We start from the raw sequence: 23,702 nt of genomic DNA on the forward strand, positions 1-23,702 counted from the left end.
AACATCTCAACAAACATTAAAAAGCAGAAAAGCAGGCTCAGCATATTGAGAGTTGAATAATAATTCAATAATAGTATTTAATTGCAAAATTTGACTATCCAACTTCTTAAAACTAATTAAAGCCAGCCATCTGTTTGAAAATCTGTATATAGTGTTGTAGTACAAAGAGTACAGACTTGCAAAGTAACTGCTGAGTCATGCTGAAAATCCAGAAACACAGAACATCACCCGCCAAATTAGATCCGTATGTTCAGACTCTTCAACATCTCACCACAGCTTTCTTTAAAATACGACCCGTGACCGGTAGTTCCTGCAAAATGCTCTCATGTTTTCTACAGTGAAATCTAAATACTGAATAGTGCCCCACTTAAATGCCAAGATGCTCAATTTTCTATAAACAGCAATCTAATTTATTACTCCATTTAATTTCATCACAGTATTGAAACTGTTTTCCAAGTGTTTTTGGTGTAATAGTGCTAACAAAGGTGTTGTAAATTTCAATTACAGACAAAAAGAGAAAAGGCACTTCCTTTATTCATTTTGGCATTATTTATCACTGTGTGCAATATATTTATGATTTGTTGACCCGCAATAAATCATACTATTTACAATGAGCAGCACATTAATTTAACTATAAACCCCTGATCACATGCACAAACAATGGTAAACACTGTAAACAATCTGCAACACAGATATTAAGAAATATAGAAATGGTCACTGCTTAGGTCTGTGATGCCAGACTCTATTCCTCTATTGGAAAAGCTGCTTAAGAAACAAAAACAAAATGATGTGTAACATTATTCAAATTAGCTCACAGTTCATTGTTGTAAACACAAAAATCCATCTTCAAAGCTATACAACAAACAGCTCATCAAAGTTTGTGGATAAGCAATAAAACATACAGTAACCTTCTGGAATTACAATTTCACATCCGTCTTTTTTCACCTGAGTAAGCGCGTTTGTAATGGAGGACCCATTACAAAGTCCCTTTTACACTTGAGTCTTTGTATCAGTCTCGTATTGCAATGATGCCCTCAGTTTCATTCATAGAGCTACAACTTCCTGCCACAAGTCTTTAAAACATTCTTTTCCAACCCTTCATCACCCCTACATCGTGGTGGAGGTTAGACCGTCGTGTCGGTGCGGTTCTGTCTGAAGAAACAGTTCGACGAGCTGAGGTCAGAATGGCGACTCCCAGTACTGTTGTGTCCTGGTCATACCTCGTTTAATTTGTTCATATGTCACAAACATCACAATATTCCATGAGCCCAGTCGCAGGAAGGAAGGCATGAACCTAAATGAGGCAAAGGAAAGAAGAGTAAAGAAATGTCCCAAACAGATTATACCTTTGTTGTTTAGGTCACACTGTTTTGTAAGTCTCAAGTCTCAAATCCTAAACTTTGAGTCCTAAACAAGTCATAATGCAGTCCTCATCAGACGTAATGCCATTTTAACAACATAATAAGGTGTCAGATTTATGTAAAGGAGTTATGCTTTCTAAAATCACCTTGCATTTGTTGAAACAACTTGGTTTAAAAGTAACGTTAGCCTGCTAACTATGTTAACTCTAGCCTCGGACTACTATTCTTTGTGCAATTTCAAATGTCAAATTAAGCTGTTGCATCACAGTCTGTAAATTTCGATTTACATGCTTTGTATACTGCAATATGTTTTTTCTTGCACCCCATAGCTGAGGTACGCAAGGGGAATTGTTTTTGGTAGCCTATTATTTTTCCCAACTCGTGCTCAGTGATTTAACGTTAGTTCTTCATGGTTCTCTCCTGCAGCTTGACTGCATACAGTTGGATTGGTTCAAAAAAAGTGGATTATTTGAAGTATGAATAGAGTTAATGTATGCTGAATCAGGAAATGAAGGGAAAATAAATGATTTGTGCCACACATTTTGAATAACATGTTCTAAATCTTTGGTCTTAGAGGAAAGTATCAAGTGTGTTCAAGACAAAAGGCTCAAACGAAGTCACAAGTTGTTGAAGTCTTTGTCGAGTTGCAAAGGCTTGTTTGATTTTGTCAAGTCGAGTCTAAAGCCACTGAATTTGTATCTTGAGTCTGTCTCGAATCCAAAGAATCTGATTTGAGTCCACACTTTGGTGCTTACCCTTTATAGAAGGCCGTGGGTCCTTCATTTCTCAGCATGGTGAGAGCACAGTTGATGGCGCTCCTGTACTGGCCTTCTGCCGAATTCATGAACCGTGTTTTGACTACGTCCACAGGAGAGGCCACAACTGTTGTGCAGAAACCGGCACCGAAGGCAGCAGTGAAGTGGCACGGCAGATTGTCTGTCGACGAACAGAAACTCAATCACATCCTTTCACAATACTTGATATTTGGCTGTGTAAGAAATTGGAAAAATATCTACAACAATGTGTTCACTTCTCCACCTCACCTGTCATTAGGTCGTACTTTAGGATGAGTTCTTTGATTATGTCGTAGGTCACCAGCTCTGCACAGTTTACAATGGCATTACGGGTGATGTTGGGCATACAACCTGACAGCAAGGAAGGGATGGTTACTTCAGAACAGGGTAGGGATTGTAAATGATAAGCCACAAATATAATGCATTCTTTAAATATTTAAAATAGCATGGCAAGCACCTTTCCAAAGGCCTCGTACTCCCTCATCTCGGGCAATCGTCTTGTAGGCGTCCAGAGTGCCGTTGTACCTCCTCTCACCATCAGCCAGCCGTACCTGTGCTTGGAAACGCACCTTCACCACATCTGTTGGTTGAGCAAATGCCACAGCCATGGCTCCTGTGGTGCAGCCCGCCATGAGCCGAGTAACAATTCCAGCACCTGTGTAACATGAGTACATTAGCGGGAGAGACACCACCATGTTTGTGTAACACAATGATGCTCAGGTTATGCAACTCACTCTCGGTGCCTCGAGTGTAGAACTGCTTCATTGAGTCATAAAGACCGATTCGGACTGAGGCAAAACTCATCTGCCTCTGGAGTCCTGCCACCAGTCCGTTGTAAAGACTCCTGGGCCCCTCGGTGCGCACCATGGTGGTGATGGTGCCAAACACTCCCCGATACTTCATTTCTCTGGGCCCTTCAACTTTCTGAGACTCTCCCTGAATCTGGACAGCAGCATCACATGTAAGGTTCATTAGCAGCATGACATAATTTGAAACAAAATCTCAAGTTAAAATGCGTAAAGAATGCTGTTTCTCACCTGTAGTCTGACTTTGGCCGTATCCAGTGGAAAGGTAATGAGGTCAGCGATGCAGGCCGCTGTGCCTGCTCCAAAGAACTTAACCGCCGCAGAGGGCACTGCGTCTTTGGGTTTCATGCCAACCATTTCTACAACTAAGTTGATGACATAAGAGGAAAAATCTGCTCTTAGTGCCATTTGGCCTGAACCTTGGTGTATTACCACACACACCAAAGAAAGAAACTTACTACTTAACTCTAGACACACCCACACACACAATATAACTTTTCATATTAAGGGTGTTGCATTGTACCAAAAAAACTGACTGATTAAAAAAAAAAACATTTCTATAAATATCATGATAATATTGTTATCATGAACTCTTTTACTTGGATTCCAAAATGATGTAGCAGTATTTAAGGACAAATTTTAATAATTCTACCTTGTACCTTGCACCTCTTTTGCCCAAAATAACTGTGTAAAAATCTGATATCACGCCGGCCGTAGTTCATATTTTCACATTTTGCATTTAATCATTTGCATTTGCTGGATATAACATCTGCACACCCACAGTAACTGTGGTAAAACCCTAAAAACTACTATTACTTGGAGTTCTAAAATGTCATAATCCATTGTGCATACCTGTGAACGTGGATAAAGGAAAACTTCAAGTTTTCTCAAGAAGCACACTTGTCTTTGAGAGCGGTTCTGTTGTGGAAACTCCTTTGGCCATAAACTCTGTTTGGAGTGAGACAGCCAGCATACCACCACTCACTGCAAAAACAAGCATTTATCACTTACTCGTCACCCAGGGGGAATAAGTATTGCTGGTTTCATACATTTCATTAAAAGTATATCATTGTGATAACTGAGCGATACATTGTACTTCACTTAAGAGGTAGAAGACACAACCACACAAATCAATATTAATCATTTAAAAATCAGAAAAATAAAAGTTTTAAACATTTTAATTTTTATGCTAGATTTTTAAAATTTTATTTAATGAATTAAAAAAAACAATATTTATATTATAATATGTACTAAATCAAGTGACATAGCTTAAAAGATGAACACAGAAAATGCATCCTTTTAAAAATAATCACTGTTACCTGAATGAAGAGGTTTACCTAAATAGTTTTCCAGGAAAGTTATAATCCAGAACAGAGAAAAGAATGTATAATCCTTTAGGCCGTTCAGTGTCCTCGTCTCACACTGTGTGCTTTCTGTTGAGGAATAAGAAGACGCTGTTGAATTTATAGGCACCTTATGCACATGACTACTGGGCAGCCTGACAAGTTATACACACCTGTTATGTATATCTCATGTTTACTGGTCTGTGAGACACAGCCGGATATCTGAGCACTTGTTGATCTGCTCCTCATAGTGTCGTTGTTATGGCAGCCCAGTATGGACTCACACTTTATGAGGACATGTAAACACTGGGAGTATTTTCATGATGTTTCACAGAAAAACCTGCTGACAGTATCATGAATATATTCAAATTATAAATCCATATCTTGGTACATAAAATGTCACACTTGAACATGTGGGGATACCAGCTCATATTACTACAATGACATCAAGGGACATAACTCGTGTTTCTATTGGTTGATATATGTGGCCAATCAGACAGAGAGGCTTGTCTGGATTCCCTAAATGTTTTCATGGGGCATTTGAATAGCTGACAAGAGCTCTATGGCGGATAACTTTTGCTCTACATCCTTCTCTCAGCAGGGCTGCACAGAAGGGGGGAAATGGGGGGAAAGCTTTCTGGGGACCCTGGAGGCCAGCAATAATTGTGTTCATCCTAATTAAAAGTAATGATAACCATATTTTATTGTAAACCAAAATATTTACCTTTACATGTCAAAACAACAAAAATAAACATTGAATTTATTGTCATTAGTAAAATATAAGCTGTTTCATAATAAAAAACCTTCTCTCCTCAAAAAGGTATTATTCATTTTCTTTGCATACGCAACCCACCACAGATGTATAATAATACCTAGCTACTGGATGCCAAGATGTTGCCTATACAACTGCTCCTCTGGCGCTTATTAAAAAAAGTTTCTATCTGCCAGGTTTACCTCCACGGATTGCAGTCCACTGAATATGCGCAGTAATGTTTTTCCTGCTGGCTCCACCCACAAGGTCCTACTCAGCTCATAGACATTATAATGATGTCACAGATGTTCAAATTGCTTTTCTCGGCACAAGAACGTTTTACTAATATAAAACCACCATGGATCAAAAATTCCTAATAAAAAGTAATAACTGACCTTGCTTGCAGTTCAAGGTTTCTTGTCAACAGTTTATTGGGTCTTTTGCAATGGTGGCCTATGGGGAAAATGCTTTTTGAGCAATATGTTTTTTTGGGGTTTTTTTTTTGCTGCAATACCACGAGTGACCACTGGGGAAAATAGAAAGCAAAGCAGTTCGGCATTTCGGTTGTCGTCACCTTGGGGTTTTTTTGTGTCATAAGTGACTGTATTTGAATGCGAGGTTGGAGCTGTTTAGGAGCGAGGGGCGGATGTGATTCACAGACTGCAGTGACAGTTGACAACAATTCCCGAAACATCCTGTCATTCAAGCAGCCCCACCCATAAACATATGTCACTTTAGGCCTTATTAAAATGTAAACGGGTGAGTTACACAAAATGTCATCCCCCGTGCAGTTGTCATGAATGGATAAGTTAACTATAGAGACCAAGACAATTTTTTCACCAGGCTGTAAACATGTTTATTTCAGCTGTAAATTTGAGCATTACAACATACAGGTGGGGATTTTTGCAGCCAGCCTCAAGTGGCCATTAGAGGAACTGCAGCTTTTGGCACTTCCACACTGGTTTCATTTCTCAGCCTTGGAGGTTGCCGCTTGGTTGACATGAACAAAGCAAATTTGGGAAGGGCTCTTTCAATGAAATCTTTCAGGGGCCTGGCCATTTTTGTGGGCCGGCCTGTTTCTCAGTGTCAGTGCCTCACAACAACATGCTGTTGAGGAGTTTTAGAAATCCCCAATCCCTCCTCCCTGCAAGCAATAAAGTCACAAAATGTTCCAGGAAAAGAGGACCCGCCATGCTTCTCAGCCAATCCATACGGTGAATGAGGGTGGGTGGATGCACATAGCATCTGTATGCAATCAGACAAGCCATTAGTGTTAGCTCAGGCAAACTTGCAGCACCCAAAGAGAGCAGTAGATGTCGAATGGAAAGTGTTAGAGAGGGTAGACACTTTGTCAGTAGGGTGTCGGAGTCCTGAGTGTGCATACCTCAACACATGTGATTTTCCATAGCAGCTCTAGGTCAGGGCCCCCAGCCAGCTTACGTCATGTCATGCGGTTGACTGTGCAAAACTCTTCTCATCATAGCTAAGGTTTCACCTGCTGCGACGTGTGCCAAGATGTTGTTCTGTTCCTAAAAGTGCACAGCTAGTTCTTTACATTGTGACATGCACACCTGTGTTTTCCCCGTATAGACAACTGCTGCTTCAACTGTTATGTCTATGGACTGCTTTTGTCCGAGTGCCTCAGTAATATATAGACACACTGTGTACAAATATAATTCCCTTCATATTTAATATGTTTTCCAACATCCTTTAAGTTATTTTTGTAAACAGAGGAGAAGTCCTGCCTCTGCAAGTGACCTGCACTTTTGACATATTCTCCCTTATTTACAGCATTAACAGCTATTGAAGTGGCTGCAAGTTGCATGTATACATTAAGTGAGCACCTCATGTGGGCTGCTGGTTGTTATTTTGGCTCCACTTGCATGAGGTGGAGTTTAGATACATACAGTAGTGTCTGTTTTTTTCCCTTTATGTTTACTCTATCTACTTCAAGATTTGTTCATTTTTCAGTTATTGTAAATATTGGCTTCATTGTTGTTCATTGTTCATTACAATTTTTTGTTGAAGTAGAAGTACTGGTAGTAGTAATGAAGCATACTATAGAATTTAGTTAATAGTGAAAATATTTATATTATATTATAATATATTATATTATATATATCATTTGGAATATGTGAACTTATAAGGCAGCATTCAGTTATTTTGGTAATATAAAAGAAAAATGTAATCACAGTACTGTACAATACACAGGTGACAATGGAAATAAGAAACCAATACATTTTTTAAAGTCTAATTTGCAAGACAAAGATGGGAAACAATTAAAGTTACAATTTTTTTTTTTGTGGCACCAATGGCATTAAGCAGTAATTGCATAATTGCAGTTTGTTGGCCAACAAAACCCAGCTGGAATTTATTTTCATCACGTTGTTTATCGAGCTCTGCAGTTAGCAATCAAAGGGCTACCATAGCATAGATTGTGTGTGTGTGTGTGTGTGTGTGTGTGTGTGTGTGTGTGTGTGTGTGTGTGTGTGTGTGTGTGTGTGTGTGTGTGTGTGTGTGTGTGTGCGCGCGCGTGCAGCCTATTCTCATTTCCAGGTTCTCAACCACCGATGCTTTTTCACACTTTTCCGAGTATGATATCAACCTCAAAGGTAACCTTTAGTGTCTTTGTGAGACCAGCTTTCAACTCACTCCACTGTGAACCCATTCATGGCAATACTTAATGCTGAGAATAACAAGATGTCCACATAATGGAATGGGTCAAACAAAACCAGACTTCCCCAAAGAAACCACAGTTTGTGTCCTGTGTAAAACCTAAAGTCAGTATTGTTTTAAAGATACCCTATTATGCTCATTTTTGGAATTGTATTTGTGTTTTGGGGGTCTAATAGAATAGGTTTACATGCTTTAATGTTCAAAAAACGCATTGTGTCTCACACTGCCCTTTGCTGCTGCACCTCTGTCACACGGTCTGTCTGAGCTTATGTCCTATCTCCCGAGAGGCCCAGTCTGCTCTGATTGGTCAGCTGGCTCTCTCTATGCACATTCTATTCAATTTGTTACATTGTGATGTCATATTGGTACAGAAGTAAACACTGACACTCAAACGAGCTGTTTCATGCAGCTTAGGAGCAGTGTCTTCTGAGGGAGAGAGCTCTTTCTGGCTTGGACTTTGGGCTTTATTACTTGCAGACCTTATACAAGCACAATAATGCTATACAAAACAATAAAAAACAGGCAAAATAGCATAATAAGTCCCCTTTAACGTATCATTACATAACTTGCGTATGGTCATTGCACACTAATGTCACTTGTGTGACCTATTCATATCATTTTATGTTGTTACGTAACAAATGTAACAGGCACAGGCTACTTATTTTAACCCTAAACATGATCCCTCTTTTTCTAATTAAGTAGTTTTGTTGCCTTAACAGTTTCACAACATTAACCACGTGTTAAAATGTCTTTCAGCTGTGTATCACATAGTTACGCAAAAGGGTTGTGCTATCACATGCGGAAGGCCGAGAAACAGCGTTGATATTTGATGACCTGGGAATGAGAATGGCTTGGTGTTTGTGTGTGTGTGTGTGTGTGTGTGTGTGTGTGTGTGTGTGTGTGTGTGTGTGTGTGTGTGTGTGTGTGTGTGTGCGCGCGCATGCGTGCGTGTGTGAGTGACTATGATTTTTCCCAGGAATTTCACGACATACACCCAGTTGGAAATATTGCAAATGCAAGGGCTTTCATCAGCAGACCATAGCTCAATCACTATGGCGTTACCTCATCTGGCTTTAAATAGTGACTCAACAAACATTTACTTGAATGAAAAAACCTTTCAGGTTATTACTCTAAACCTTAAAACCAGCCCCCTCTGGACTGGTTCTGAGGAAGAAGCGAGCTGCGTTCCCCACCTGTTTTCTTGACCCATCGCTAAAAACAGGTCCTTGAGTGAGAACATTTTGTGAACAACCTTTGAGCACAGTGAGACCAACCAGTAAACAGCTCTGTGGTCCGGCTTCAACCAGTTCACAGTGACCTCGCAGACAGTCTCTGAAAAATGAAACTGAGTGGGCAGACCCCCGTCACCACTCTGTTCTCCTGCAGTTTGAATACCACGAACTTTCTACGGGGCTGCAAACCAGCTAATCTCCATTACACTATAAATACAGACTGTTACACTATAAATACATTCAGCCTGGGTCACTGAAAGCTCAGTGGAACTCACAAATATGGCCTGTTTTCTTCATTCACTGAATCATTTACATGTAACCTTCTCTCCTAACTTTATTTAACTAATTATCAGGTAAAGAAAGAAAGAGAGGAGACTGAACCAGCATGACTGTCAATTCATTTTGACGGCTTCAGTTGCTTCTTTTTTATCTTAATTGGATTTTTTTTTTTTTTTTTTAATTTTGCTTCTAGTACCAGGTAAAGATCCCATCCTTTCATATCATCTCCAAGCTTCTCTGTTTAACCTCATCAAAAATCTTTTGGAATTAATTAGTTTTGACAGTATTTCACAGCACATACTGTGTAACGAGAGATATTTAACTGACACAAAAAATGGGTCTGAATACCAAGAGCAACTCAGCTGTTTGCTAATTGTTCATATTTAGCTTTTACTGGTGTTGTTGGTCTCACAGTTCAGTTTTTATTTCAGCTTTCATTGGGGAAAAAAGACAACAGATCTGCACACTGTTCATTTGATTGGACACTAAGGCTCTGTAAAAAACAGATGGATTTAACACTTTCAAATTCCTTTAAAATAATCTGGAAAAAAATTAGTTGCTATAACATAATTTTTTGATGTTTCAACTGTGTTCCCAAGTATGGCAATTAAGTGTGACACTTTAAAATTCCTTTTAAATGTAAAAAAAAATAAAATGTCGGACCAGTTTAATTCTAACTAGTAATCAACCTAAAAACATTTGTTCATAATTGTGGTAACTGTACATAAAAATCCCTTTTAAATAATGTGAAAACTGTTTTTTTTTTTTTATGAGGACTCAACTTAAAAATGTGTGTTTATAAATATAATAAGTAAATACGTAATAATTCTGAACACAAGTTTTTAACTTGATAATTTATAGAAGTTAATTTGCTCCAGCTAAGTTTTCCACATTATCTAAAAGAAATTCTAAAGTATTAAGTTGAATGATAGATAAATGTTTGTCAGAAGTAGGTATTTTTTTCTAATCTGCATCTTGGCAGCAGCAACGAAAATTATTGTTCGAATAGGAGGAGTAATACTTACAGATGGAAGGACTTTGCTAGAGTTTGTAATATCTTCACCCAGCTGAAAGGGTGTAACCTCAAAGTTTTGACTCTGTGTTGGTGTGAACTGAATAAGGTGAATATCAGCTGAGTTCCTCTGATGATCACTGAAGGCATCTTTGAGTTTAAGGTAAAATTGTGCATGGCCAACTATTCACCTTCACCTCTTCATGTTCTCTCTTGTGCCTGTCACAATGAAATTAGAAAGTCTGCAATCATAGACGAGCAGCTGTCGCAACAATCTCTTTATGTAACCCTGTTAACGTCTCTCAGATGTCTCCCATTGAATAACAGAGACACATCACAGGACTGACACTGCAACTTTATAAAACTGCAGCTCCCGGTGATCATTACCACACCATAATGCCTGCATATTTTTTCTTACATGATTATTAATGATCAAAATCAGTATTTGAGGACACTCCTGAACAGATTACCAGCAGCAAACACATTCTTTTGCAATGTACTTATATTTGTTTTTAATCCACGTGTGGACAAGCTGTCTTCAGGGGATTTTTCTTAGAGTGCAATACCATAAAACTGATGAAGTTATGAAAAACTTTCAAAAACAAAACCGGTGGATATTGACTTGTTGCTTCTCACATGGGTCTAGCTCTAAAAAACTACATTTCCCATGATGCAACTCGTTAGTGTTTCTTTAGATCCTTCTAGGCTGGTAAGCATCTACATCTTTACTACTCAACACCTGTAGTTTGTAACACATCCTTAACTGTTATGTCTGATCATAAGATCAGGTAGCCCTGATGACATCACCATGACATCACTGGGGTTATTTTTTGACTGGACTCTGTGCAGCTGTTTTCACAGACTAAGAAGAATACTTGTGGTGAATAAACTGAGATTTATGTTAAGGAAATTGTCTCAGTTGTAGGGTTAAAGAGTGCAGTGCTGCCACCATGTGTTCAATAATGTTGGGAGAAATGTGCTGCTGTTTTTGTGTAATCGTTACTTCTTTTTAATGTGGAAAAATATAGTATTTGTTCAGGATGATAGATTTATTCAGATTTTAGGTTTTTTTTTTATAAATGTTCTCATTTGTCTCCTCAAAAAGTTCACAGCCATGCAGCTCTTCTTTAATTTGTCTAAAGAAATTAGGATAATTTCTGTGCCATAGGTGGCCAACACTGTACAGGTTGTGCTCACAATTAGAGATGCACAATAATATTGCCATGTCATTGGTATCTGCAGAAAATGGCTCTAAAATGAAATATCAGAATTGGCCAACATGCTGATTTCTGCAGATATCACAAACCCATTATTATTGTTATTATTATTATTATTGGTAAATCAAACATGTACTTAACAACAACCCTTAGTTTGGAGTATTTCTCTTATTTTGCACAATGAATTTATATAACATGCACTGAAAAGCATTGTATTTTATGTATCCATCTGCTGCTGGGCCATCAAGATAAGAGGAGCATGGATATATATATAATTATTTAATGAGTTCTATAATATAAATATAGAAATATAAACCACTAAAATTTGGTGAGGAAAAAAAGTGGAAATATCAATATTGGTGACAATTACCTGTCAAATGTGTTATTATATCAGCACATCGGATATGAACAAATACTAAAAAAAATAAATCCAATATCTTGCATTCCTACTCACAATCAGTCATGGAAACCCATTAATGTAGAATTTTAATTAATCTATTCATTTTAAAATTTTTAATCTTTTAGATAGGGCATGTTTTGTGTGTAGTATCGTTGCCAGTAGACGGCAGTAAGGCTTCCCAAGGTTCATGCCGCGCTACCTAGAAAGAAAACCGTAGAAGAAGACGCCGACCCAAAATAATCACAGCAGCAGAAGAAGAAGACCGCTAGCCGTTAGCTTGTCAGAAAATCGTATCATCCTAGCTTTAGCTAAAATTTATCCAATGTCTGGCTAGCGTCGCCGCAGGTGTCGAAGAACATCATATGCTGCGGAGGAGAGGGGAGGTCTTATTGAACAGTTCCTGACAGAGGCCGACCCCGCTTTCGACAACATGGAGAAACAGCTGCATTTAAACCTGTTAGCCTCCAGACCTCCTATGGCAGGAGGCGTTCAGTCCAGCTCCAAAATGAAAATGGGGTGAGTTAGCATCTCAGTAACATGCTGTCAGCTGTACTAGCTGTTACATTTTATATTAACCACCATCACAATAGTTGCTCCGTCACAGTGACTCGTGTCATTACAGTTTGTTAAATAACCGATAGCGTTAGCTGCGTAAATTAAGCTAGCTCTGACCAACAGTGGTGGATTAGCGATGTACGCCAAATATAACATGAGCATTTTAATTAACGTAGTAGATTTGGAGCCCAAGTTATTTGTATATATTATTTTAAACTATGTTCAACATGGCTGCATCCACCAAGCTTAGAGACATTAGCTTAAATATGTTAAGTTCAGGAGGATTCACGACACACTAAAGCAGCACTGGTTTATTCAAATACGGGGGCATCACCACCCTGGTGCCCCCATGTTAAAAAAATGTAGTTAAAGTGCCCTTTTGGATGCCTTTATGGTAGATAACACCCTGATAAAGTGCCCCCTATAGTGCCCCTCCAGTTAACAAAACAGCATGAATTGCCCTCTAGAGTCTGTGTATCATTTGTTCTTTTGATATTTAACTTGAAGTCCAAAATTGAAAAATTACAAAACAATTTGATATTTCATTATTTGTTTATGAATTGGATACCAAAAAACAAATAATGGTTTGTTCTGATTTTATGCTTAAATCAAAAATAGGCATTGAGGAAAAAAGTCAGTGGGATGAACTTGATTTTGATATTTAATTTGTCTGATTTGTTGTGACCCAGAAGTTGCTCCTATGAGTCAGCAGCCTTTAGCACACTTTTGAGCTGTACTTCTGAAAAAAAGCAGCAGTTAATTAATTATAAGTTGGTGTTATGCCCTGGCAGCATGTTTGCTCCATTTACAAACTTGCACAATTTTCTTGCAACAGATGAGTGTGGAGAAAACGACTCCATCCTTGAAAATTAAAATGAGTGCTTGAAAAAGTATTTGAAATTCTCTGAATTTGACTGGCCCCTGTCTGTACGAACCCTGAAGACTGAGTAGACGTGATGCAGTGACGTATTAAGAATGTAAAGTTAGTGTCATGCTGTGTTACAGTCTTTGGACAGGCGCTGTTACCTATGCCTGCTGCAGTATTCAAAACACAGTATTTAGAAAAACTAAACTACTAAAACAGTTTTGGAAGTACATTCACCCTAGATAACCCGGGGCCCTTTTTATCCTTTTGTACTGTCCTGACAGAAAGCCTGAGTCCACAACTAAAAAACAGTGTCTAAATATATTAATCTTAGAATAAGATGAGTAGTTTCCAAAAATAGTTAAGATTTTTGGTCAAGGTCTGGTTCTGGTTGCCTGTTTACTGTCATATGACAAGAGTTATATAAACAAGTTTTTAGTTGAGTTGTTTTCACAGACTTGGACACTGTTGTGTAGTTGGGATTTGAATTAAATAGCACCTAACTGAAACTACACTAAATCATAAACCCTCAGGCGTTACCCTTGAAACGTTATCTGTCTCTGGTTTGCTGTCAGTTGAAAAGCCATCAGTCAGAGGGTGTGAAAAAGCTACAGTGCCATAGAACAAGTTTGTCTTCATGGAAACATATTCAAAGATTTATGTCTTACACCGTGTGCTTTAATAATCCTGCTGCGATGTGGGATTGATTGGTTTACATTTTTGCTTGTCCTTTTTTTTTTTTTTTTTTTGACAGACCCGGACGGAAGCGAGATTTCACCCCTCTGCCCTGGAGTCAGTACTTTGAAACCATAGAAGATGTTGAGGTGGAAAATGAAAATGGCAAAGATATATCCTTACCTGCTGCTTGTGTTGGTTAAAAGAAAAAATAAGCAGGAATTATTGACACTTTGGTTTGGCGGTCACTTTCTTATATCACAATGCTGTTCAACATCAGCATAGTATTAACTATTGAAGATAACCAGTTTATACAATTCATTTTTATTTGTCTTTAGAGTAGCACCTATATGCTTTGAAGCTCTTGCACAGCTCTGGTATGAATTTCCTTGACTACTGTGAACATTTTCAGAATTTACTGCAGTGGTGCCCATGGTCCTGTGCTGCTTCTGCTCCACGGTGGAGGCCATTCTGCTCTCTCCTGGGCTGTGTTTACTGTACGCAGAATAGCTATTACGCAAACTTTGTAACCTCTTAACTCTGATAAATTATTTGTTTATGCACATAAATATTTTGTGGTATTTTTATGAACCAGTTCTTTTATTTTGGCATATTTGCTGGACATTATTTGATTTAAATGGTTTACATATATGTCTTTGCAGGCCGTCATATGCAGCAGGATCAACTGTAGGGTGGTGGCTATGGACCTTCGAGCTCATGGTAAATACAGGTTGTCACAGGATACAAAATTAGTAACAAGACATATTTTATTTTTAGATCAGGAAACTTAACATCTTGTCAGATATTTGTCGGTTTGGTTAGGTATAATTATCATAGAATTACAAAATTCTATGCACATATAGACATGTTATGATTCTCTTGTGTCATTCACTGGGTACACGATCGCTGTCCATTACTGTATCCCAATACCGTTGGCATATTTTTTGCATTCTGTAATAATGCAATAAACCCATAGCGGTCATTTTTTCAAGATCCTAGTAACTCAATGTTGCAGTGATATAGAGTGTTGAAATAAAGGAGCTGTCACTTGATATTATTTTCTTATACAACAAAACAACTTCAAGGGATAGTGTGGGATTTTCAACGTAGGGCTGTATGCTATATGTATGTATAGTCAGTGTATTGCATGCAGTAGCTGGCGGTCGGTGTGCTCCCAGTTTGCAGAAACAGATGGGGCGCTGACCTACACACGATATGATATTAAAAGGTATTTTAGTCACTTTGAAAAAGGCCACCCTAAAAAATCTGTATCAGTCTAATTGGATGCTATATTTAGAGTATTTACACCTCTCGACCTCGCCGTCACACAGCCTTTTCCTTTGACACTACATTTCTCATCAGCCGCCGGCCAGCTGTTTGGATCAGAAAGCGGCTGCTACACAATCCAACTGAAACCAAACTTCACGTTGAATACACTCTTAATACAGCGTTCACTCAGACAGATGTGTGTTTGTGTATTTTCAGGTTTTTAAAGTGGCTGAAATATGTTAAATTACTATGCTATATAGCATGGTAATGCTAAGCTGTGAGGTTTGCGCCCGTCTGTTTCTGCAAACCAGGAGCACGCCGACCTCCAGCTACTGTATTACATTGACTGTACATAAGCATCTCGTACAGCTCTACTTCCAAAATCCCAAACTATCGCTTTAAGTCATATATCAGATTTTGCCGTTCAAATTGCAGCTCCAGTATCACAAATTATTAAAAAGTGACACTGCTGTATCAAATTAGCTCGATCACGCCCCGGTGATTAGAAGCCACCTCTCCCCTTACATCACCCAGAAGGCCGTTCTTTGTATATTCATGTGCTTAGATGGAACAAATGGAGAAATTTGCTTCTCTTCTCATCACCTGCAGGCGACACCAAAGTGAAAAATCCTGACGATCTCTCTGCAGACACGATGGCCAAGTAAGTTGCTGTTGGTGCAGTAAAATCAGATCATTTGAGAACAGCACACACACACACACTTTAAACAGCTCAGCTCTGCATCACAGACACTTAATGTGAAGCCAGAGAGGGCATCAGTGATCCTGAAACCGAGTCAGACGCACAGTCAGCTTTATCCTCTACAGCTACATCAAGAAAGAGATTTGAGAGTTTGGATGTTTCTTATGGTTGTTTACATTTGGATTAACAAATTTACTTTAAAGAAAAATGAAAAAGTTGAATTGCTAAATATACTCTCAGTCTTGAGGTTTCTGACTGTATACTCAGAAACACCGACATGTGGTAGAAATATTATGAGGTTAACACGGTTGCCTTGCTTTGCTTTCAAAAGGGACATTGGCAAAGTGGTGGAGGCGCTCTACGGAGAGAACCCGCCTCCGATCATGATTATCGGACACAGCATGGGCGGGGCCATCGCAGTTCACACAGCCGCTGCCAATCATATACCATCCCTGCTCGGCCTCTGCGTCATTGATGTTGTAGAAGGTAAGTGCTTGCTCGATTACAGCATCATAGATATTTTTCAATCCATGGCATCTAGTTGACGTAATAGCTGGTTGATTTCACAGCCACTCTAATTTTGAATTTATTTGATTAATATTCATATCAAATAAGCTCAGTACAGTATTTGGTGTAGTAATAACAAATAATTGTTAATTGCATTCAGGTACAGCAATGGATGCTTTGAACAGTATGCAGAATTTCCTCAGAAGTCGGCCAAAGACCTTCAAATCTCTGGAGAACGCCATTGAATGGAGGTAAACATGAATGACACAGGAACATTTTGGAAGTAGGATTGAGCCAGATTATGCTTTTCTGCAGTTTGGCTAATGTCAGTGAACAGTGTCATGAATATAATTTGCTAAAAACTCATTGGAGCCTTGTTAAAAGTACTAACTGTCATAACCTTCAGTCTCCATTCTTATAGTTTGGATTTCCCAGCTTGGCTGTCCTCTAAGGTGCTAAGTTTTTGAAAATGTTCCTCCCCTTTGCTTTCAGCGTGAAGAGCGGCCAGATCCGAAACACTGAGTCAGCACGAGTGTCGATGGGAGGCCAGGTGAAAAAGTACGTCTGCCCTTTTTCTCATCTTCACTTATTAAAGACATATTTTACATATTTTATGTGTACTTTCAATTCAGTTGGTCTGTTCTGAATTTTACAGATGTGAGGAATCCACCAGCAGTCCAGGTGTGTCTAATAGCATCGAAGGTATAATAGAAGAGGAAGAGGATGAAGAAGCGGAAGAAGAATCCAACAAGAAGAGGATGAAGGAAGATGACCAAGAGGTCTCGACTCTCTTACTGTTTTTATTTTCTTGTAACATACTGTATATGTGTCTGTGTGTTTTATAGAGGTTGAAATGTAGCTGAAAAGGTTGATTTCTTCCACACAGATAAAAAAGGAAAGCGTCTTCACCTGGCGAGTGGAGCTGTCAAAGACAGAGAAGTACTGGGAGGGCTGGTTCAGAGGCCTGTCTGCCCTCTTTCTTACCTGCCCGGTGCCAAAACTGCTTCTGCTTGCAGGTTAGGTCTCCCTCAGTGAGCGTGCATTATTATTTGGTACTCCAAATACTCAAAAAGTTTCCGGATAGGCAGGTTTGACGGAATATCAGGGCAGTCACACTAGATTGAATGAATGCAAATCATTCAAGTTTTATTCCAAACTATTTTGCCACTGACTGCACAATTTCACCCCTGACTTCATCCATTGTACAGGAGTGGACAGGCTCGACAAAGACCTTACTATTGGACAGATGCAAGGTACTCAGCACAAACTGAGATTTTATGCATTTTCTCTCTTTAGATTTCCATGTTTGATTGTTGTCATACATATATTGCAGAATATACAGACCTAAAAAATATTGATAATCTCACTGTTTGTCCACAGGGAAGTTTCAGATGCAGGTCCTCCCTCAGTGTGGTCATGCTGTCCATGAGGACGCACCTGAAAAAGTAAGGGCTGTTTACCTGAACGTGAACTATGGGCAGTATGGATCTGTACAAGTTACCGTATGATGCTTGTTGAGGAGCTAAACCTAATGCTGACTTTGAGTTATTGTTATTTGTATTGCCACTTTTTTATTTATGTTTTGTTTTGCATGTGATCCAGACTCAGTTTGTTTTGATTTTAACATAGTCCTCTGTCATCTGTTGCTAGGTAGCAGATGCTCTAGCAACATTTATGGTCCGGCACAAATTCACTGAGTTTAAGGAAGGATACCTGTGGTAAGTGAACTTCTACTAAATATTGTATACACCACATTCATTATATGTAGCGTTATAAATACATTTTACATATTTTGTGTGTAGAGATATTGAAGACTGAAGTGTTCAACAAAATAATGAAAATTACATTAAATGGATGGATGAACAGTCGAGTTACACAAAAACACAAAATTATACATAGCATAGGGCTGCATTGTCGACGCAATTAGATAGCATTATGTCACATTTTTTGTCAAATAAAAATGTATCTTGTGTATTTGTATAATAATTTTGAAATAATCTTTCCACAGCTAATTTCCAGTTCTCAGTCTAAATATAGCCAGCAGCCATGGAAGAAATGTTTCAAAATTCATCCACATCCTCGTACAATTTAACTGCAAATTAAGGAAAATATGACAAGCATTATTATTATTATAATAATTATTATTATTATTATTATGTTGCTTTTGTTATGTAGATAATTTGCCTTTCAGCTTTGCCTTATTTTTATTTTAAAACACTGGGATTTATTGTACTTTTTCTTTACAATATTTTTTTAAGTAATGCTCTCCTTATTTAAAGGTATACTATGCAGGAATAGTCACTTACTGTTTGTAATAATAATATTATAATATAATAAACTTGGCCGCTCCTTCCTACGCTGCATTGCAGCTACTATTTAGTACTATTGCAGGAATGTATTATGTTGTAATAGAAAAGCAGATACTGTGGTAAGCCAGCTAAGGTAGTCACTCACACCCACCTGTCCAACAGGAAACAGGCCAGCTCTCTTCATCCCCATCCTCCTCTTCACTGTCAGTGACAGTGAAAGCCAACTTTCACGACGTTATGTCCACGATTTTTGTACCTTCCTCTTGGATGTGTTGTGCTTCTACCCGATTGAAGGTCTTAACCTCACCTGCGCATTCTTATTGGCTTGTGGCTAAATACTGCTGTCTAAAGGTCACAGCCCATAAATAACCCGAACACAGAAAATTTATGAAGAAACATCTCCATCTTCTTCTAATGGGTCATAAACTCACTTAAACATAATCTGTGGAGTTATTTTTGCAGTTTTAAACAGTAATCCCAAATAAAAATCTGTGGAATTTAGTGGATTTCTTTTACTTGTAATTTGATAATATTTATTTAAAATTACAAAAATCTGCAGAGGTGGTGTTGAAATGCTGTGGGTGCAGATTCTTTGTGGGTGTGGTAATAACTGACAGTGATTACTTAATATAAAAGAGTTTTTTCCTGCATAGTATGCCTTTTTTTATTTTGAGTGATTGCATCATTGTCAATGTGTTTGTAATGTTTGAATTCAAACAAGTGATTAAAGATGGATGCAGCAAAAAATGTCAACCATGCTTGTGTATTTGGTACGTGTATTAAAACAACATCGTGATAATTTTAATTGTGGTAGTTTATTAAAAATTATATAATGTAGTAAAATACATTTTCTAGGTGTTTAGAATAGGGGTCAGTTCTATAGAGAAATTCAAATATGAGCATTTAGACAAGTTTTCTATTATCCCCTCACAATCTTGTGTTGAAATTTACAGTGTCCAAATAGTATAAAAACCTTTTAAATCCCAAAACCTCACAGAACATTAGAAAGGTTTCAGTGTGGTGAGACAGTGGGGATTTTATTTCCCTGGTGAAGGCAGCATGTATCTTGCTGTACTTGTCACCTTATTGGAAGAAAAGTGACCATAGCCAACAGCAGAGTTTGGTTTTTACAAACAGAGATTTATTTGGCTTTTAGTTTTTGCAGCCCCACTTTATAGTGAAGGTGTTTGTTTTACATAAACCCTGTTCTGAAATTCCAATTCTTCTTCATTGGAAAGATTACACATGACTAGACAATGCTGCTTTTTGTTGTGTACCAGTGACTGAAGCCTGGAGTTTGAAAACTACCTAATGGAAATATAGCCTAAAAACACGAGTTGGTGATTGACATGTTTTTGTAATGTTGCCGTTTTTTTTGTTATTGAAAAAGATAATTATGCAAGAACTTAAAGGAAGGTTGCAACTGGTGGAGATCATTTATTTTATGATTATTCCTCATAAAATGAAGCAATGATTTAATGAATGTTAAAAAAAAAAACATGACCTGATTCCTTACTGGTTTTTACATTTTGAGTTATTGGAAGAATATTCTATTTTGTATTTGTTATGTTTTCTCAATGATGAAACAATAGAAATGTGTAGTTTTATAAAGCATGTATTTCTCTAAAGCATCCTCAAGAGGGCAGCTGCTTAATTATAAATCAGTGTGCAGCAAAAACAAAACTGAAAAACAAGGTTATAGTTTTTCAAACTTTATGACAAAGGCAATATGTTTTTCTATGTTTTTCTACTCCAGGGAATGACATGCATCTTTTAATTGTCCCTCTGTGGACCAGCACATCGAGATGTATTTTGCAATTATGTGCAATGTAAATATGTGAATTATTAATGTGTCATTAATGGCGGTCCTCTAAAGAATAACAGGCACTGAGATCATTATGAGAGTACAAAAAAAACAGAACTTAGGTTGTTGCATCATTTTGGGCCTATCAAATAATATTTTGTAATTTTCCAAAAGTTCTTAAAAATATATGATATGAAACTAAAGCAGAAAAGAGCAGGACTTACAATAACACAACAAGATCTCTGTAAATAATGTGATACAGTGCCGTACAGTGTGATATCAATACCCGTATAACACAGTGTTTACAAATTCTGCATTGTTTCCTGCATGGTAACTGTATCTGAATTATTTTCTTATATTATTTGTATATGAGGACATATATACAGAATAACTTTTGAAACTAAATATGCTTTCTTATAGTTAATGAAAACAAATCTGCCACAAAGAAACGTTTACAGAACGTCAGTCTGTCAATCACACACCTGCAGCCTCATGGAGGAGCTGTCCACTGCGCTGTGGTGCTGAAAGCTGCACAGACATGATGAAAGGAAAAGAGGTGCTGCTCCGTACAAACAAGAGAAAAGAGCGACGAGTTTGTTTGTTTTAGTGATAAAAAAAGGCGCAGATACAGCTATACCATGCTACTTTTTAGTCCCACTTTGGTTGATCTAAAGCAAACACACTGGTCCAGGGTTAAATACTATCTCAACAACATGGACTCAATTAAATTTGACATTTATAAGGATGAAACCTAATCATTTTTAGTGATACCCTGACCTCATTTAATTCAACTTACAGGTCAAAATTTCCACTTGTTAAACACTAAGACATCTAAGACGACATATTTACAAGATAAATGACTAAACGCCTGTCTGCCCCAGCTGTACTCACGCTAACAAAGCATACCTAATGTTGGCATACTGACAGTAAGCATGTGAAAATGAGATCTGTATGTTAGCACAGCATTACACATGATTTAAGGTTTTCTGCATTTCAGTTTCATGTTGGGAACTAAGAGAGGGTAGAAAACAAAAGTAATTCATCAAATTTAAAAGTAATCCCTGTGGACATATTTATATAAATAAGGAACTTAAAGAAATTGTATACTCACAAAACTGAGAATACCATATCAGTTTGTTATCAAATGGACTGTTCTCGTGAGTGTTGTGTACACAATCACTTCATGTCCAGCTGAGGTTGACAAAGTATACACCTTAGAAAATGCCCACGGCTCAGAGGAGAAAACAATATAATAACAACATTGGCTTATAGTCACATTTGCATTTGACGTTTACAGTTGAATATAATAAAATAACTGTCTGCAGGTGGTCAGTAGTTTAGAAATACTCCCAGCAAATTTATATGGATTTTGGCAAACTGTGCACTAACTTTCACAGTGTAAAATATAAACACATTTGATCCAATATATCCTTATGCAACCTTAAATAAAAAAAAGTAATGATTAATTGCTCTTGTAGTACTCAGCTTCTCAAACTTTCCTTCAAAAGAACCATAAGCGATGCAGAGCTGTTACTGGTTGCCAAACTGACAGGTGATGATGTCAACGCACAGATTACTTAATAAAAGGACATGATGGGGAAGAGGTTGATTTATTCCTCAGACCAGTCCCAAAACCAGTCCTAAAACTCAGACCAAACCAGTAACATGTAAGTAGTTATGTGTCACAGACATATAATTTACCATGCCTTTAACCTCATAAATGATGTGTTTTCTAAATATTTTTTATTTATTCTGATGCTGTCTCATATTTTCAACCCTTGAAAACTGTGACTTTTGTTACAGACCAACATGCTTATTGAAGATATTATTTGACTAAATTATTCCTCACGTTTCAGGACTGTGGATAATGTTGCTGAAGGGTCAGTGAGGTGTGATTATGAGCCGTGTCTGTACAGAATTAGTCTGCAATCATGAACGACACAACGGAAACAAACATAGCAATCCTGTTTCAGAAACCTGTCAAAGCTGCGCTGTCTATGCTGCCATGCCTTTTCTTCCTCTATGTAAACGCTGTCATGCTGTTTGCCTTGCTGAGGAAGCCTCTCCTCCTGGAGTCCCCCCGCTACCTCCTCTTTGGTCATTTGCTCCTCACTGAATCTCTGCAGATCCTGTTCACTATGTTGCTCTACATCTTTGCTGTCACCATGGTCAGAATGATCAGCTACGTTTGTATTATTTTCACACTGCTGGCATCAGTCACTGTTAAAATGTCACCCCTTAACCTCGCTGTGATGTCTTTAGAGAGGTATGTTGCTGTTTGCTTTCCACTGAGGCATGCTGATATTGCCACCAGCAGGAGTACGAGAGTGGCTGTTGCTGTTATGTGGACGGTGGCTTCTTTGGACTCGTTCACGCACCTTTTCCTCTTTGTCAGTCTGGAAAACACAGGATTTACTTTGCACGGGTTCTGCTACCGACAGAACGTCTACCGGCTACAAATTTATTCAACTATAAACAAGGCCTTCACCATTGTGTATTTTATATTAGTGGGCATAATTATTATCTACACATACATTGCAATCATGATTACTGCAAAGTCAGCCTCCTCGCATGTTGGTAACACCACTAAGGCTCGTAAAACAGTGCTGTTGCATCTGTTTCAGTTATGCGTGTGTCTTGCCTCCACTCTCTTTACCATGATTGAATCCAGCAGCACATGGACCATTAATCCTGCCATGATCGTTCACGTTCGCTATGCCCTCTTTTTAGGTCTTATCATTTTCCCAAAGTGTTTGAGCCCCCTCATATACGGCCTCAGAGATTACACCTTCAGACAGGTCTTCAAATACTATTTCACTTTTGGCTTGAAAACCGCTGCAAAGACGTCTCCTAAATGTTGAGTTGAAATACAGTCATTGTGTTGTGCATTGAGCAGAAGTTATATTTGCAGTTAGCATTTGTTAAATTGTGCAGTTAAGTTTGTGATGAGATGTGTGATCATTTGAACTTGATCCGATTAAGGTCAGAGTAAAATGTGGTTTAACTAATATTCTGTTTATTCAGTGCATTTAGTCATGCATCAGCATAGAGCGATCGTTTTTTTTCAAAGAGATGTAAAGTCTGAGAATTAAATATCTCTCTATATATATACTTTTTTGTGAAGGATGCACTCAAAATTTACTGATT

General features: G+C 38.0%; 3 protein-coding genes across 4 annotated transcripts; 2 read left to right on the plus strand and 1 right to left on the minus strand.

Moving 5' to 3' along the window:
• Window positions 1-516: 516 nt before the first annotated feature.
• On the minus strand, window positions 517-4,415 carry LOC121952388 (dicarboxylate carrier UCP2-like). 2 transcript variants are annotated; one of them, XM_042499035.2, is made up of 8 exons: window positions 4,281-4,415; window positions 3,814-3,945; window positions 3,193-3,326; window positions 2,890-3,097; window positions 2,613-2,810; window positions 2,405-2,506; window positions 2,117-2,297; window positions 517-1,294 (listed from the first exon to the last, which is right to left on the minus strand). In XM_042499035.2, exons 3-8 carry the CDS (start codon window positions 3,316-3,318, stop codon window positions 1,180-1,182), a joined length of 930 nt encoding a protein of 309 aa, XP_042354969.1. In that variant the 5' UTR covers window positions 3,319-3,326; window positions 3,814-3,945; window positions 4,281-4,415; the 3' UTR covers window positions 517-1,179. The 2 variants fall into 2 exon arrangements, with proteins under 2 accessions (XP_042354969.1, XP_087945081.1); XM_088088955.1 differs by having other exon boundaries at window positions 4,299-4,409.
• Window positions 4,416-12,076: 7,661 nt separating this feature from the next.
• Window positions 12,077-19,504, plus strand: ppme1 (protein phosphatase methylesterase 1). The gene is made up of 14 exons (XM_042499100.2): window positions 12,077-12,387; window positions 14,046-14,139; window positions 14,371-14,463; window positions 14,629-14,686; window positions 15,845-15,896; window positions 16,267-16,421; window positions 16,603-16,693; window positions 16,935-17,000; window positions 17,098-17,221; window positions 17,329-17,458; window positions 17,651-17,695; window positions 17,823-17,887; window positions 18,093-18,160; window positions 18,451-19,504. The coding sequence occupies exons 1-14, from the start codon at window positions 12,302-12,304 to the stop codon at window positions 18,452-18,454; spliced, it is 1,131 nt and encodes a 376-aa protein (XP_042355034.1). The 5' UTR covers window positions 12,077-12,301; the 3' UTR covers window positions 18,455-19,504.
• Window positions 19,505-22,465: 2,961 nt separating this feature from the next.
• LOC121952785 (odorant receptor 131-2-like) lies at window positions 22,466-23,416 on the plus strand. Its single transcript, XM_042499610.2, has one exon. It carries the CDS (start codon window positions 22,487-22,489, stop codon window positions 23,414-23,416), a length of 930 nt encoding a protein of 309 aa, XP_042355544.2. The 5' UTR covers window positions 22,466-22,486.
• Window positions 23,417-23,702: the final 286 nt, after the last annotated feature.

This window comes from Plectropomus leopardus, chromosome 15 (assembly GCF_026936395.1).
Source record: "Plectropomus leopardus strain MGB_pleo_1.0 chromosome 15, ASM2693639v1, whole genome shotgun sequence".
NCBI lineage: Eukaryota > Metazoa > Chordata > Actinopteri > Perciformes > Serranidae > Plectropomus > Plectropomus leopardus.